Source organism: Eumetopias jubatus, unplaced genomic scaffold (genome assembly GCF_037043125.1).
Source record: "Eumetopias jubatus isolate StellerSeaLion01/CBP00866 unplaced genomic scaffold, mEumJub1_p1.0 scaffold_2, whole genome shotgun sequence".
In the NCBI taxonomy this organism is placed as follows: Eukaryota; Metazoa; Chordata; class Mammalia; order Carnivora; family Otariidae; genus Eumetopias; species Eumetopias jubatus.
The window spans coordinates 147,699,281-147,716,318 of NW_028274808.1; the positions used below are offsets into that span (position 1 = coordinate 147,699,281).

At 34.0% G+C, this 17,038-nt stretch overlaps 1 protein-coding gene across 1 annotated transcript in view; it reads left to right on the forward strand.

Moving 5' to 3' along the window:
* The first annotated feature begins 591 nt into the window (after positions 1–591).
* The window catches only part of LOC114206694 (transmembrane protease serine 11F), a 94,192-nt gene continuing 77,745 nt past the window's right edge, over positions 592–17,038 (forward strand). The window contains exon 1 of the mRNA XM_028100570.2: positions 592–677. Within this exon, the coding sequence (XP_027956371.1) occupies positions 592–677 (86 nt within the window). The remainder of the gene's footprint in view (positions 678–17,038) is intronic.

Here is a 17,038-nt window from a genome sequence, read left to right on the forward strand (position 1 = left end):
TGGAGATATGAAAGAAATGAAGGAGAAAGACTTGTAAATATCTCCAGGAAAAATTTCAAAGGGGAGAGTATAGAAACTATAAAGGCTGAGGACAACACGGCTGGAACTGAGTGAAAATGGGGTTGGAAAAAACAGAGAAGTAGTAGGGCACGATTAAAATATGGTTTTGTATGCTAAGATAAAACTGAATGTTATTCTAACTGTGCTGAAATGGCATTTGAGGGGTTTATGTGAGGCAGCAACATAATCTGACTAGTATTTCAATGAGGTCACTCTAATTATTGTATACAGGATAGACTGAATGGGGCCAATCATGGAAGCAGTGATGCTTAGGAGGTAATGCAGCATTTCAGATCAGGTTATTGATTAGGGTGAAGATGGTGACAAGTGATCAGATCTGAATTTTGAAGATAAAGACTAGGATTTTCTAATGGATTGGATGTGGAGAGGAGTCTAGGAGGGCTTCAAGGTTCTTGTCATGATCAACTGGGTGAGGAATGGTGCAATTTACTGAGATTGAGACTGAGTGGGAAGAAGCAGTCAGGAAGGTTAGGGAACTAATTGTTAAGGTTGGGACATGTTAAATATAAGATGTCTGGTGAAATGCGAGTGAGTATGTTGAGCAGAGATTTAGATATGCCAGTCTGGAGTTCAGAGAAGGGATCAGGATTGGAAATGTGAGTTTGGGAATCATGAACATATCGAGCGTATATTTGAAATAAAGGAAGTCCATGAAAGTCAGAGGGCAAATGTGACAGAGAAGATATCTGAAAGCTGAGCCCTGAGAACTTGAAAGATTGATTGCTTGGGAAGAGTAGAGGATTCAGCAAGTAGTTTCTCAGTCATTGTCCTGTAATTAGCAGTTGCTGAGGAGTCATGTAACTTCTAGTTGATTCATGTTTCAAGTATTAGATACAATCTACTACTGCCACAGGTACATTAAGAGCATAGTGTGTAGTAGTTTGAACATATTTCCTTTGTTAATTAGGAATAATTTAAAGCCAAGAAGTAGCTACAGATTTTTTTCTTAGGTATCTTCTCAACAACCTTTTGAATTAGATGTTTTAATCAAACACTAAAAGTACTGTGAATAATTTAATTTATGTAATAATGTCTGCCAAACCCTTCAAATCTTTAGTGCCTAAAAGCATGCCTTACAGAAGTAGGAGTTGAATAAATATTAGTTCCATGCTGTAATGTTTCACTGGCAGATATTTAATAGTCACAAACCATTTTATATACTGGCAAAGAACACTCTAAAAATGATGATTGTAAAGGTTATTTCCTATTCATTTCCTTCAGCTGCATAAAGGAATCTGAATAAGAAAAAAAAAGGTATTTCTTGAAACAAAGATCCCATATCCAAATTCTTTCATCAAAAAATTTTAACTTCTGATTTACTGTGAGGCTTGGATCAAACTGGGTAACCCTTGTATAAAGTGAGCATAATTTTTTCTTTCTACATGTTGGGAGCTGTAAGATTTGATAGGATTATGTGCTGTCCTCAGAACTCTCTGGTAGAGAGTCAGTGATAATGATAGGGGTGATTATAGGTGTGTTAGAATGATGTCTCAATTGACCAGCTGTTGTTTTTAACATGGCCCTATGATTGGCTAAAAAAGATGGCATGTGACTAATTTCAAATTGGAAAGAACCCTTTTGAAACTGGGCCCCTTGTCTGACTCAGATTTAAAGGGTTAAGTTCTGGGAGAAGGAGGTTAACTGTGCACTATCTTTCATATATTTTGGATGTCAGAGAAAAGATTCCAGAGTTGCATTCTAGGACCATTTCCAACGGCTGCCAGCCAAAGAAGTAGAAACTGTCTAATGACGGAACCACTTCAAGACTATAAACCACAAGGTATGGTTGTAATGGTTAAAAGGATTAAACACATATTTTAAAATCCATTTGCTGTCCTCCTTATGCCCTATTATAGTTTACTATGACATGATTTTTAAAAATTTACTTCTTATGCTTACGTTTTAAATCTGTCTTGTTTAAGTTTTATTCTCTCTACTTGAACCTTGAATGATTAGGCGTTTCAATTTATTGCATAAAAATGTACTTACAGTCTACTTAAAAAATGTCTTGGGAGGTTTAGGTTTATAATGGCATTTATTTGTTTGAAAACTTTAGTTCAGTGTGTGCTAAAGACTCCTGGGAAATCCCTAAGACTCTCATGGGCTGTTGACATCAATATTAAACTATCATTAGTGGTTTTGCTGTGTTGACATTTGTACTGATTGAAGCAAAAGCAATGATGATTAAAACTGCTGCATCTTAGCGTGAATCAACATAGTGACACCAAACAGCACCCCACTGCCATTACATTTTTTGCTCTCATTCCAGAAAAAAAGAATTCTAGTTTCACTTAAGAATGTTATTGATGAAGCAGTAAAATGTATTAATTTTATTAAAGCTTGAACATTGTGTACAGAACTTTATTAATACGCCTGATGACAAAGTGAAAACCATGCATAAACGCTTCTGCTGCATACTGAAGTGCAATGGTCTTGAGGAAAGTTCTTAGATATTGGAAAAAAGCTGAAAAAGCTACTATTTAACATATAGCACCATTTTTACTTTAAAGAGGAACTGATAGAAAAACTATGGTTATTTAGATTTAGTTTTTTGGCAGGTAGCTTATAAAAAATTAATAAAGTAAGTTTGTCACTTCAAAGAAAACAATAATTTGTTGTTTGTGATAAAATTTAAACTCACAAGTGAAAATTAGTAGTTTTAAAAACTTGCATAATCCCCTGTAAATTTTACAGTTTTCCAATATACTTCCTTTTTGTAATGAGGTTGGTGTTGATATTAAGAAATATGGGTTTCTTGATATTATATAATAAAATGTGTTAACAGGAGATATGGATGATTATGTGAATTAAGTGAATCAGTACTTTATAAAAACCCAATGCATGATATTACAAAATCATACACATTTAAAGATCCCATCAAGTGTGACAAAGACTGATGGATTTTAACATAACAAAGTACAAAAATTTAATTGATATGGTCTCAGATTCTACATGGCAACAACTCACCTCTTTCATGTTTGGGGTAAAATCAAAGAATATCCATAATTATTTGAAAGCCTATCAAAATGCTCTTTCTTTCCAATTACATCTCTGTGTGAGACAGAATTTTCCTAAAATACTTCAATCAAAACAACACATGGCAATACAGTGAGTTCAAGAGCAAATAGACATAAAACAAGATTCATGGTTTTTTTGAAAATATAGTTTTTAAAAATAAAAATGGTATTTTTAAATGGCTTATTTTTAAGTAAATATTTTAAATTTCTTAGTTTTAATTTCTAATATAGAAATTATTGATAGATAATACACATAAACCACAGCTGTTTAAGGTCTTCAGTAATTTTTCAGGTTATGGGGTGGTCCTGAGACCAAAATGTCTGAGGACCACTGATTTAGTTCTTTGCAAGGGAGAAGTCAAGCTTAACAGACTTATGTAATGATAGGGTGCTAATTCATTAGCCTCAAAGCTAGATTTCTAAAAATACATAAGCCCACAAAAAATGCTATCTGTTCTTTTTTCATTCAGTGACTTAGTCCATGAATATTTAACATAGTGATTATGCATCTAATAACTGTGCAGATCAGAAGCTTTAAAATGTATAATTCTAGTGCTCTGGGTGATATATTTTGTTTATTTATTTAATTAATGCTTATCTCCTAGCCCCCAGCACTTAATATAATCATTTCCACAATCACACTGAGGATCTTGAACAAGATATCTTTGTTTGACCCTACCACAAATGGTCTTAAGTTTGTCATAGGTCATGGGATTAAAATCATGGAAGTATAATTATATTAGAATAGAAAAAGACATGGGATGAGGTAGTCCAAAATTTCTTTTGGCAGAAACAAAAATAGAGGTCCAGAGAAGGGTAGATAACATACAAGGTCAGTATGTGACTAAATCTGGAACTGGAATCTGTTTTCCTAGTCAGATATTCTTTTCAGTATACTGCTATTTATTTTCTACCTTCTGATATGTAGATCAGATCAAAATCTTTGATCCTGAGTACAAAATATTGACTTACAGTGTTACCATAATTCCATAAGCTGGTGATCTTTGAAATTTTCACCAACTCCTTCAGTCCACTGAGTGCTCAATTTTATTAAGTTAATGTTTTGAGCTATTAAATTAGACATGGAAAGATTCAATGCTGAAAATCAAATTTGGAACTTTAGCCTAATTTTCTGGGCAGTACGGTCCTAGTTGCTGCTATAGCTGCTTTGTAAAAACCATGCATTTTTTACTGTGATTATTTGAGTAAAATTACTAAATTGAAGCCTCTGAGAGATTATAGATAAAAAGCATGTGAAGAGCCACAATCTGAGAACATTCTGAGGTTTATGCCTAGAGGAACATTTAAACATTAAAATCTTCAGAATTTTCTGTTTCTTCTCTCATTTCTCTTTAGTTTTTTATGGCTTTATGCCCATTTTCTGCTTTCTCTTCTCTACTCCTCCTCTTCCCCATCTGCAAATCTAATATGAATTTTCATGTTTTAAAAAATATTCCATTTACTCAGTAATTGGTGTGTTACCAGTTTTCACATATAAAAATCATCAATTTAGCCTTTTGTAATATTTTTCTGCATATCTTTGTAGTATTTTTTCTTCTCTTTAAAATGTGTATAGCTTGGGGCGCCTGGGTGGCTCATTCATTAAGCGTCTGACTTCAGCTCAGGTCATGATCCCAGGACCCCAGGATCGAGCCCTGCATCTGGCTCCCGGCTCCATGGGAAGCCTGCTTCTCCCTTTCCCACTCCCCCTGCTTGTGTTCCCTCTCTCGCTGTGTCTCTCTCTGTCAAATAAATAAATAAAATCTTTAAAAAAATAAAATAAAATGTGTATAGCTTTGTGGTTATTGCACATTTCTTAAGGCTATTACTAGTTATATTGTACCACTTTTGCTTTTGTGAATAGATTTTATTATTTACAACTGGTCAACACTGAAAGTTATTGTTTGCTATATTTACTTTTTGAATCAAGTCACTTTGAATTCTTTTATTAGTTTAGCTAGTTAATCATTAACTAACTTGGATTTTCCTTTTTTTTTAATTTAAATTCAATTAGATTTTCTATCTAGAAAATCACATTGTCTGCAAAGAGTAATTTACCTACCAGCCTTTCAATAGTTGAATGTCCTTTTACAAATCCTGACATATCATGTTATCATGAGCATATAGAAAACTGTTAAATAATACTGAAATCCCTCATTTTAGCAATGGAAAAAACCATGGCTCAGAAGAAATGATAACCTATATTAAAACTAGCTAGAAAAAAGTATGCATATTAATCTATAATCAATCCCTACAATCCCTACTGTAACAAATTTAAGGTCACTTTCTCGCTTGGTATAAAATAACTGAATGGTTATTTATATGGAACTCAGAATAAATCATCCCTTTTAAAATCTTTACCTAAATATATTTCATAAAGTTTTAGCTGTGTATAATCCATTTTTGGAAGTTATATAACAATGATTAAATCTCTGCTTACAATTGGTCTCTATCATAAACCAAAGAGTATATAAGAGAGAATAATTTGTAATGTTTGAGATGTATCATTAAGTATAAACTTCTCATCTTGCTGTTAATTAGGCATCTAACTATAGCTTTCATGAGGAAATCCTGGGCAGCCAACATTGCATCATGACTGGTTTCATTCATGAATTATGGGCATAAAATAACTCCTCCGGTGAGAAGTATTTGAATTATGCATAGATAGTGATAGAAATACCTAAGGAATTAGTACACTCACTAGAGATGAATGAAACAAGGCCCATGGTATAAAAAGGGATGGAGATTAATGAACTTCAGTGTTATATGAATTTGGAATGGAACTAGAAATTGGCCATAATTTAGTGAGAATAATAGTATATTTTCAGACAGGGAGTAGGTTTGGAGAAGAAATTGAAAGACGGTACTCAGGTTAGGGCCAGCCTTGGAAATGGAAATGGAAATTCCAAAGAGCAAAGGTGGGGGGTCTTTGGGTGATACCCACACCTCAGCCTGGATATTGGCTTTGATGTACTATTTTCTCTGTTGTCTGTGCCTTCTACTAAAGAGGCCAGAGAAAGTAAATCAGCCCTTTCATTTCTATTTTCACCTCTCAATATCAGAAATCTAGTTTATTTCCAATAGTTCATGGGACCCCAGAGGGACTACTTAATTCATTCTAGAACAGTCTTGGTAGTTTTAGTTTGGATGGCTAAGGATCAAATTAGAGTGATATTTTTCAAAATCAGTGCCATTACCTATTACTAGAAAAGACTGTTTTGTGAAACATATATATGTATCTATATGTGTATGATGCTGTGATATAAAATATATTTTTACTGTAGAACATAATAAAAATTTGGGAGAAAAAAAAGCTGCACTAAGATGTGCCAGAACTCTCAATATTGACCAGGAAAAATCTAATGCCCACAAGGATAAGTTTAGAGCATGATACAGGAGGTAGGGTGGGGGTGGAGAATTAGTAGGACTAGTCCACCCCCACCAGGGAGGAATATTTTATCAATGTTGTTGCTTAGAATTGCTGGTGCATGGTGACAATAATGACCACACCAACTTTTTTTTTTTCAAATGAAGACCATTCTTTATGCATTTCTTTTAAGTACACTGACTTACACAAAATTGGAGTTCATGCCCTAAACCATGTAAACAATTTTAAAGATCTAGTTCATCAAAATATAATTTACATAAAATTCAATGAGTGTTCACAAAGTTATATACTCATGTCACACTACCACAATCAACATATGGATTATCTCCATCAGCCCTTCCCAGTTAATCCTTACATGTTCAGCTCCGTGCCACATAGGCCCACTGATGTGCTATCACTATCAATTAGATTTGCCTTTCCTACTGTTTCATATAAATGGAATCACGCAGTAAGTACTTTTTGTGTCTGACTTTTTTCACTCACTATAGTGCTTCTGAGATTATCTCCATGATGTTGAGGGTATCAGTAGTTCCCTCCTTGTTGCTAATGGCAGTCTGTTACCTGATATACAGCAATTATCTATTCATCTGTTGGTGGACATTTGGGAACAATGGAATGCCCATAAATTGCTGGTGGGAATGTAAAATTGTACAACCAATTTGAGAAATGATTTCATAGTTTCTTATAATTACATATACACTTACAATACAAATCAACCATTCCATTCTTAACTATTTACCAGAGAAATGAAAACATATATCCACACTCAAACCTGTACACAAATGTACATATCAGCTTAGACCACACCAACTTTAATCAGTTTCCTTTTGTTTTTAAATTCTTTACAGACACAGTACCCTCATATTTCCTGCATGCAGAATAGTCTGCTTCTATAACCCCTGACTTCAGACATGGGGTGCCACTGCTTCAGAGCAGCAATGGAAATTCTAGTTATTACATACTAGAGTCACTCTCTTTTATCAAATTATCAATGAAGATTATAAGCCACTTATGAATAAGCTATAAGCCACTGCAATACCTAAACCAGACACCAATAAAGGAAGAAAATGTTTAGAGGAAATGGCTATCCTAATTTTCTCTTAAGTATAATTTATTAGAAGATTCCTTTTGTTTAGCAGACAAGAAAGACAGAGTTCATAAAGAGTTCTGAAAAGTTAACAGTGCAATTTTTATGCAAGGAAGTTTTTTTTACTTCCAAAATTAAAGAGAGAGAAAAGGTTCACATTTCCAATTTCCAGAAGTTATGTAAAAAATAAATACTAATTGTATTTTGGAATGGAATAAGATAAATCAGCCAGTGACTGTTAATTGGCCACCTACTATAGGTCTATACCAGACACCAGAAAATATCTCAGAAGGAAAAGATCCACTTTTTGGTCTTTTGGATTTTAAACAAAATTGAAGTGACAAAACTAGAATATATAATAGCAAAAACACAAAACCATACCATAGATTATAAGTGTTGGAGAAGTCTACCAGTGGAGAAGCTAAGAGTTCTAGAACAATATACCACTATTACTAAATTATTGATGATGAGAATAATGTAATGTTTACTGAGTAATTACTCTTGTTAGATGCTGTTCCAAGCCAACTACATTCATTTTTTCATTTTCTATGTACAACTATTCTGAAAGACAGATGCTATTTTCATCTTTCCCTTACAAGTGAAGAAATTGAGGCACAGAGAGATTAAGTGACTTAACCAGTGGCAGAACAAGAATTTGCATCAAAGCAGTCAGTACCCAGTAATTGAACTTTTTTATTTTATTTTATTTTTAAGATTTTACTTATTTATTTGAGAGAGAGAGAGAGAGAGCACACAGCCAGAGTGAGGGGCAGAAGGAGAAGCAGAATCCCTGCTGAGCAGGGAGCCTGACTTGGGGCTTGGGCTCTATCCCAGAACTCCCAGATCATGACCTGAGCCAAAAGCAGATGCTTAACTGACAGCCACACAGGCGCCCCAGGAATTGCACTTTGAACTGCTACCCTAAACTGTCAAAGACTTCATTAAGGAGGTGGTAATTGGGTTGAGCTTTTACAAAGTGTCATACTTAAGTGAGAGAAAATAATAGGGAAAACACTCCAAGGGGAAGGAGGCTATAATAACAGAAATTACAAAGTCAAAATTAATATTACATGTTTTAAGAATGACAAAGCTTAATTAGGCTTAAAGTTCATGATGCAATGTATCATGGGAGATAGAGTTGGGATGAATTTGATTCTTAGAGGATTTTAGAATTTCATTGAGCACTTTCTTGATCAGGTGGAAAATACGGAAGCCATTATAAGCTTTTCTAAACAGTCACATGATGAAAGTCATGTTTATGGACAATTAGTCTTTAATGAGCATGAAGGTGAAATGGTAGGAGAAAAAAGCAAGAGCCATAGAATTCAGCTGGGAAGATGTTATAATAGTCTAAGCTAGTTTAGGATGAGAAAGGAATATATGGACCAAAGAAATAATTTGAGGGAATGTTTACCAAAATCATTGGCTAGATACAGAGAATTAAAGTGAGCACTGAGTCAAAGATACCTTTTGAATATTGAATGTAGGTGATTAGGACATTGGATGGTGCCACTGACAATGACAGGGAAACTTGGAGGCACAAAGTTTTGTTAAATTTGAGATACCTGACCAGATTGTAAAATTCTCTGAGAGCAGGGTGATGTCACATTTACCAATTTAGCCTTAGCCATATAACAGGCACAATGTCTGGCACACAGTAGATGGTCAAGAAAAAATGTTTTTTAAAATGCCTGGTACATAGTAAGTGGTCAAGAAAATATTTTTTAAATATATGATTGAATATAGTTATGGTAAGACAATGAAACAAAAACTCAATAGGCATCTATAGGACTACAAGTTTAATGAGGGAGTAAAGTGGGATACAGATTGAGGAATTGTCTGAATAGAGGAGAGTCCTATAGAGTCATGAGGATTAATTAATTCATGAAAGAGAATTTTGTTTTGAAAAAGAAAATCTGGAGGACCTTGTATAAAAACCTCTTACTTGAGGTCTTAAAGGACTTCTTTCAATTTAAAAATTATGAAGAAAAATAAATGCTTATTTAGCACATGTGTCACAAAACAGTCTCTTTGCATTTAATCCTGTTGGGGGAGCTTATGGGTGTTGATCAGTTTGACACATTTTTTTCTTTCAGTCAAAGTCACTGACATATATAGTTAATACACAAGAATGTAGAATACATTCATCTGTTTTACTCAGATCCAGTATCATTTGATGAAGACGAGAATATCTCAGTTGGCTTAATTCCAAATGAGAAACACCTAATTGTTTTTTGAAAGTGTATACTAGAAAATGTTAGATCATATTCATAGCTCATGTTTTAACATCTAGGAATTGCGTACACCAAAACAACGGCAGTAGTATAGGGAGACAAAAGAGACTAGAAGAGTAGAGATTAATCCAAAAGACTTTAGTCATATCTTTAATAAATTATTACATTTTAGAAAGAGGCTGTATTATATTCTTTAAAAGTATTAGAAACAAGAGCATGCACTTTCTCCCATGCTTCTCTGAAAGAGCTAACACTTCCCCATAGGTCAAACTTCTGTTTGTTTCTTTATTATTTATACTCAACCTTTTCCATTTTATGAAGAGAGTTTATCTAAAACTAGATATTTTTATTCATAAACAATTCACCTAATCAAATACATGAAACTGCAGCACATCAAAATATAATGAAAGCCAAAAGAACAAATGCCAGACCACTTTCAACTAAACCGCTAGCCAAGGATGCCGTCTTTGCTAATGACCTGCCATCCAAGGCTGAGTGCAGATGCCAATCTCCATCAAGGAATTAAACACTAGTAATGCATTGCTTCTTAATATTCTGTAGATTAAGAAATGCATTTAAAATAAGGTCTAGCAGTTTCCTCCCACACATCTGCCAATGACCTTTGCCTCACCCCCTTATAGAGTGTGAGCTGTACCAGACTAGCCCTACACATACTCCATATGTCAATAACTGGAGGTATGTTGGTCAAAATCAAAGCTTACTCTTGGGAGTGGTTCTTCAAAGTTTCTGGAACAGGAAATATTCCCTAGAAGTTATCTCAACAGGACTATGTAAGGAAGTATTATTAGAACTAGTCACATCATCTTCTTGGATTTACACAGTTCAGGGCAACCAATCTCAGTTTATCAAACTGAGAAAACTGAGCTCTCTGCATGTCATCAGGATATTGATGATTTCATTCAACAAATTAATATTAGATGTAAATATTTCCCTAATTCTGCCTTCATTCCCAGATTAAATGTCTCAGACTATATCCTTCCATAATAATTTTTAAGTAATAAATAAGAGTAAACTAAATTTTTAAAAATCCCATTTACTCTTCCAAGTTTTACTTCCAAAATTGCCTTAATAGCTCAAATAGACTAACTTAGGCCCCCCAAACTTATTCATTGAATTTGAAACTGCACTTTCTGTGCGTTATTATAGCATTCCACTGAAGTCTTTATGAGTGGGTGGAATAAAGCCATTTAATCACTTAATCTAAATTATTAGTCAAAGGTTTCATGGCAAGCTTGTAGTGAATTTACTAAAGAAACAAATCACATGAAAATGTGAATGAGACATGATAGAGTTCTTACATATATCACTTGGAAATTATTGGAACACATTCAATTCACATTTGAAAATACTAAATTCTGGAAGCAAATGACACAGTTTTATATTTATTATTGTAAATGTTTAACTTAGGAGAAGTCTCTTAATTCTATATTATTTATTAATGAGCAAAAGGATCAAAATGTTTCTTAACCTAATTAGTATGTCTTTCTAAATTTCTTCTCTGTATGGACTGAAAATTGCTAACAAAAACAAAATTTCATAGGGACACCAACCTAAGATTTTGGGAAAAAACAAAATCAAAATCAGACCCATTCTACCTTGGATATCAGAAAGTTAAAAGTTGAAATAAAATGATAAATTTCACTTACCATACTTATTGGTAGTCCCCAAAATTCTTGAGTCTAAGGTACTATAATATCTGAAAGGAAGTTAAATAATCATGAGCTGAAAGAACATTGGGAGAACAGTGCACAGTTTGAAGCTAGAAATATGGTTTGACACAAGAAAACTGAACTTGAGTGTTTCTAGAGCCTGTTATGGATCCTTCAGCTTTTTTTGTATCTAACATATAAAACAAAGCATTGGGTAAAAACTCCTTCATATTTCTCTCTCATCTTTCTTTCCTAATCATTAAATTGGAGCTAGGAATGAATCTGATAAATTATGAAAATGAGTAAGCTAGATATGCCTATAAAACATTCTATAGATTCATATTCATATCTGTTTCACAAGGCTTTTACAGAGATAAAAGGCTATCTTACTTGGCATGATATGAAATGTAAGGTCAGTGATACTTTAATTCAAATGCAAATGAAATAAAACTGTGTGAACATTCACTGACAGGAAACGTTTCCTGTTTGGCTTCTCTAAATCCTGGAATCTTCACTCTAGTAGTCAAGTATGCTACTGTAGCATTTGTACTTCTGCTCAGACGATGTACTTTACTATGATTTTCTCTTGATGTTTGTCTTCTTTGCTCAGTCATAAGGTCTTTGCAGACAGAAATTAATCCTGTTTGCTACAGTGTGCCCAGCAATTAGCACATTGTTTGGCACACAGTCGGTGGTCAAGAAATATTGCTTAATGATAGTATGCATGAATAAAATGAAAGCTGGGGTCCAATTTCTGAAAGGATTTTTAATTTGGGAATTTCTAAAGACAAAGTAGTTTGATTATTTTGGATGACCACATGTTTTGGAATGAGAACTATACAGATATATTTATTCAGTAGTACAAATTTTTTAAAAATGCAACCATATAAGATATATGATAAAATCTTAATGGAAATTTTCTGTCTCCTCATTAAAAGTCTTGTGAAAATTCTCAACTGGAGTATCTATCTGTTGCATGTATCTGTTGTAGTCTAGTTTGGATTCTTTCTTCTCTTACTTTTACATTTCTTCCTATTCTCCCTTCTCCTGCTTTTTTTGCATCTCCTTCTCTGTCTTCTCCTCTTTCTCTTATCCCTCCTTTTCCTGCTTCTCCTCCTCTTACTTTTTGTTTCTAGAGTCTGGGGCATTAATTTTTATCTACAAAAGGTAGTACAGTTACCCATATGGAAAGAAAGAAGGAAAGAAAAAGAAAAGGAAGGGAGAGGGTGCCTGGGTGGCTCGGTTGGTTGGGCGACTGCCTTCGGCTCAGGTCGTGATCCTGGAGTCCCGGGATCGAGTCCCGCATCAGGCTCCCTGCTCAGCAGGGAGCCTGCTTCTCCCTCTGACCTTCTTCCCTCTCATGCTCTCTCTCTACCATTCTCTCTCTCTCTCAATAAATAAATAAATAAAAATCTTTAAAAGAAAAGGAAGGGAGAGAGAAAGGGGGAAGAAGTTGGGAAAAAAATATAGTACAAGTGTACATATATCATCAGAACTGTCCTGAAAAATGGGAAACAACTTTTTTCCACATAGAGAAACAGCCTTCCCTATGTACTTTCCCTTGAGGCTTCCAGACAAGAATAAACTGTCAAGCAGATAAGGAGTATAAGACCATCAGATTAGTATTGGGTTGGGTCCTACAGGTAGGATAATAGGATGTAATCAATCAACAGTATCTCAAAGATCATCGGTTTCAATAGTTTTTAATGTGTCTTATAACATAGAACCTATGATGAAATCTGATGAAAATGATAAACTTTGCCTTAGAAAAATGCACACACATACATACAAATAAATATTATAGTAATTTCTGTAAATCCAACTGAAACATATCAGTGGTCCTTGGACCTAGTCCAAACGCTGAAATTATCTGTACATCTATCTATCTATTATCTATCTATCTATCTATCTATCTATCTATCATCTCTCTATCCATCTATCATCTACCTACCTACCTATCCACTAATCCATCATCTATGTACAAAATGAGATCTAGAGATGTACAACTATGAGGTGGCAGTCAGTTCTGTCACCAGGGCACTTAGCTTCCTGGTCATTTTTTTTTTCTACTCCTCATACTGGAAAGATTATAGGAGAGAAGTGTGGGATTTTTGGTGTTTCCTTTTGTCTTTCTTTTTCTTTTTGCATATCTCTGGCATTCTCATAGTTGTTTTTAAACAGTTACCTCCCTTTATTCTATTTTTCCCCCTTTACTCTAAAAACTTGTCTAAATATGTGTCTATAAAAGATTGCTTCAGTCATACATCTGGTGAAGAAATCTTAGGAGGTATTGAATCACTGCTATAAAATTCCTGTGGTTATTTCCTATTGTTCTTCCCATTCCTTTGCTGACCCTCCTGGAGGAAACAGTATCAGCTTCTCCATTTCCAACTATTAGCCTCATCATGATTCTAAGTAAGAAAATACCCTAGTTGAATAAACAGCACTGTGCTGCTAGAGAAGGTTAAAAATATCTTATTCCGGGACAGAAACAGATTAAATTGTGTGGCAGCATTTTGGCAATGCTCAGAATGAAACTTCCACTTGTGGCCAGCAAGCTGCCGGCTGTCCTCCAGACAATTAATTGTGCACAAGTACATATATCATGAAAACATATCACGACAGATGAATACCTGTAAAGAGAATGAAAGGCAATCATGACTCCTTTAGATGAGGAAATGCATCAGTTTTGGGGGAAGCGTTTCCTGGACAACTGGATCCATCTACTCGAGAGATGAAGCAAAAACCTAGATGTGGAGTTCCCAGTTCATCAGTTTGATGTTGGGAAATCAGTATGGAAGAAACGCAATCTTACTCATAGTCATGAGCGATGCTCTTCAGAGTATTGCATGATGATGACACACATATCATCTAGAAAGCTTTTCAACATGGGTTTTTTCTATTGCTGTTCATGAGTTTGGCCTTTCCTTTGCTCATTGGCCATTCCAATGATCCAGGGCATTAATTTTTTATCTTTCTTATGACAGAGAAGCATGCACATTCGCTGGGAAGACCCAGGGAAACCCTTCCTTGTATCATTTTGTCATAGTATTATTGGCCAATTTGGATTTTGCCACTTGATTCTGATGCTCTACCTATGCTCAAAGAATTTTTAAAGAAAGACTCTTTTGGTGGAAGGATCCTTGGCATTGAGAAGTTTGTGGTTTTTCAACTTTTCCCTAATAGACTACCCTATCGTCTAGCACTCAAGGTTGGAGATCAGGCTCAAGTTTTTTTCTTTCTAAAGATGACAGGTCTTACTTAATCAGTAGTTATAGACTAGTACCATACAACCCCAGGAACATACATTTTTAGACTTCCTCAACCATGTTCAAGCTCATACAGATGTTATAAATCTCATACAGATGTTATAAAGCCATTTATCTACATAAAAGACCTATTCTTTTTAGAAGGCCAGAGTTAAAAGTATCATGGAAGAAGATATCTGTAAACTATAGATATACTGAAAGGGTAACAAACGGATTTCCAAAATTTGAGTTGAAGTTGATGTAGTGTTCTAGCACAACAGAACCTACTAATTTTTTCCCAAAAGTTAAACAGTTGTCACATAAAATATTTTCCAATTTCCAAAATTTGAGTTGAAGTTCATGTAGTGTTCTAGCACAACAGAACCTACTAATTTTTTCCCAAGAGTTAAACAGTTTGTACATAAAATATTTTCCAATAATGTCACCCAAAGAATGAAAATAAATGACTGATTACTAGAAACAGAATCTCAGTGATACTGATATTAGCCAATTCACTTCTGTATAACCACTTGCATATCTTCTATTTCCCAACATTTAGTTGGATGATAGATGGATCACAAGCATAAAAAAGTGAACTCTACATATAAGAATGCAGAAATATATTTTATAATTACTTGTAAAATAATTTGAGCGGCAGTATTTTTAAATATAGAGACTGATAAATTGTTTTAGATTTATAGATTTAGACAATACAGATATTTATCAGCAAAGACATCACTTAATACTTTATATTTGAATGATAATAGAATATGTCTACAACTTTGAAGATGGATTTAATGAAGTCATTAAGCTATTTATATTGAAATAAAATAATTTCTCTTATATGTAAAATATATATTTTGCTTACAAATAAAAGTTTTCTAAAAGAAACAATTAGGATCTGAGAAAAAAAAAAGTTTGGCTTGCACACTGGCTCAAAAAATTCCAAGATCTACTCCTTGAAATGAAAAAAAAAGCACATATATTATCTTTTGATTTTCTCAGTTCCATAATTTAATGAGCACAAGGAAATGATACATGTAAATGAGCTGATCTTAGAGTGTCTCCAATTTTTGTTACCTCAGTTTTCTGCGCAAATAACATCTATTAGTTCTTATAATCTATTAAAGAGAGGCCATTCAATTTGGTCTCCTTTTCCGTAGGTCAGTGATACATTCATTCTAGTCCATAGAATTCATTGTCACCCTTGAGGTTGGCCTCTTCCTTCCATGTAATCACCCTTTGACAGTCTTCATACTCAGGAAGGTGTAATACTCCACTAAATCCCCTTATGTTCTCTCTTCAATGGCAAAATAGTATGCTGATTGCCTTAATAAATGCAAGATAGAATTTAAGGCCACTTCTCAAACCTTAGGCTATTAGTAAGTATGAGGCTAAGTTATTTCTTTGTTATAACTCTATTAAGTTCATAAATTTAATTTATTATAAAATCTGCAATTACATAGAAATGTCTACAAACCTTTTAGATTCTATTCTAAAAGTTATCTTTTTCCTATTCCCTTCTTTTTTTTGGAAACTGAAGAAACATGACCAGTTTGGGAGTATCTTAATTTTCCCTTTGATGTTATGATGTAATGTCATCTTATTATTGACTTTCCCTATTGACATTTTGCAACATACACTTATTGTCTTTTGACTGGTAATAAATCAACCAACAATGCAGCAATAGAAACCAGGATTGTGCCTGCACACATGGAGCATGGTGTGCTGAAGGTTCTAAGAACCAATGAAATAAAATTCACATGTAGTAATTTCACTTCTGTAGTATAACTAACTAATGTCTGTCAACCTTCAGAATTAGCTGATAGTTATTCAGCTTTTTAAGGAACATTCATTTAAGAATCCAAAAATGCTGCATTAATTAGAACCTAATACATCAATATCTTTAAACATGTATTACAATTAAAATTAATTTAATTAAAATTTAAAAATTGTGCAGACATAATATATTGTTGAAAGAGAAACCATATGAACAGTAGTTTGGAAATACCACTTTTGAAGTTCACTGAAAGTAATTAGCAACATAGCACTAATCTAAGAAAAAAATGAGAGTTGGAGAGGATAAAGTACCTAATATTTTTGTGGGCTTTATTATGAACCAGACACTATTTTAAGTCCTTTACATTTATTCTCTCATTTAAACTATGCACAAGTAGTATCCTCATTTTACAAAGGGAGAAACTGAGTTTACACAGTTAGTTGATGATAGCACCAGGAAGTGAACCCAGCCATCCTACCCAGGGGTCTAGAGTGCTGCCACCCCACCGTGGTAAAGATACTACCTCAGAGAAT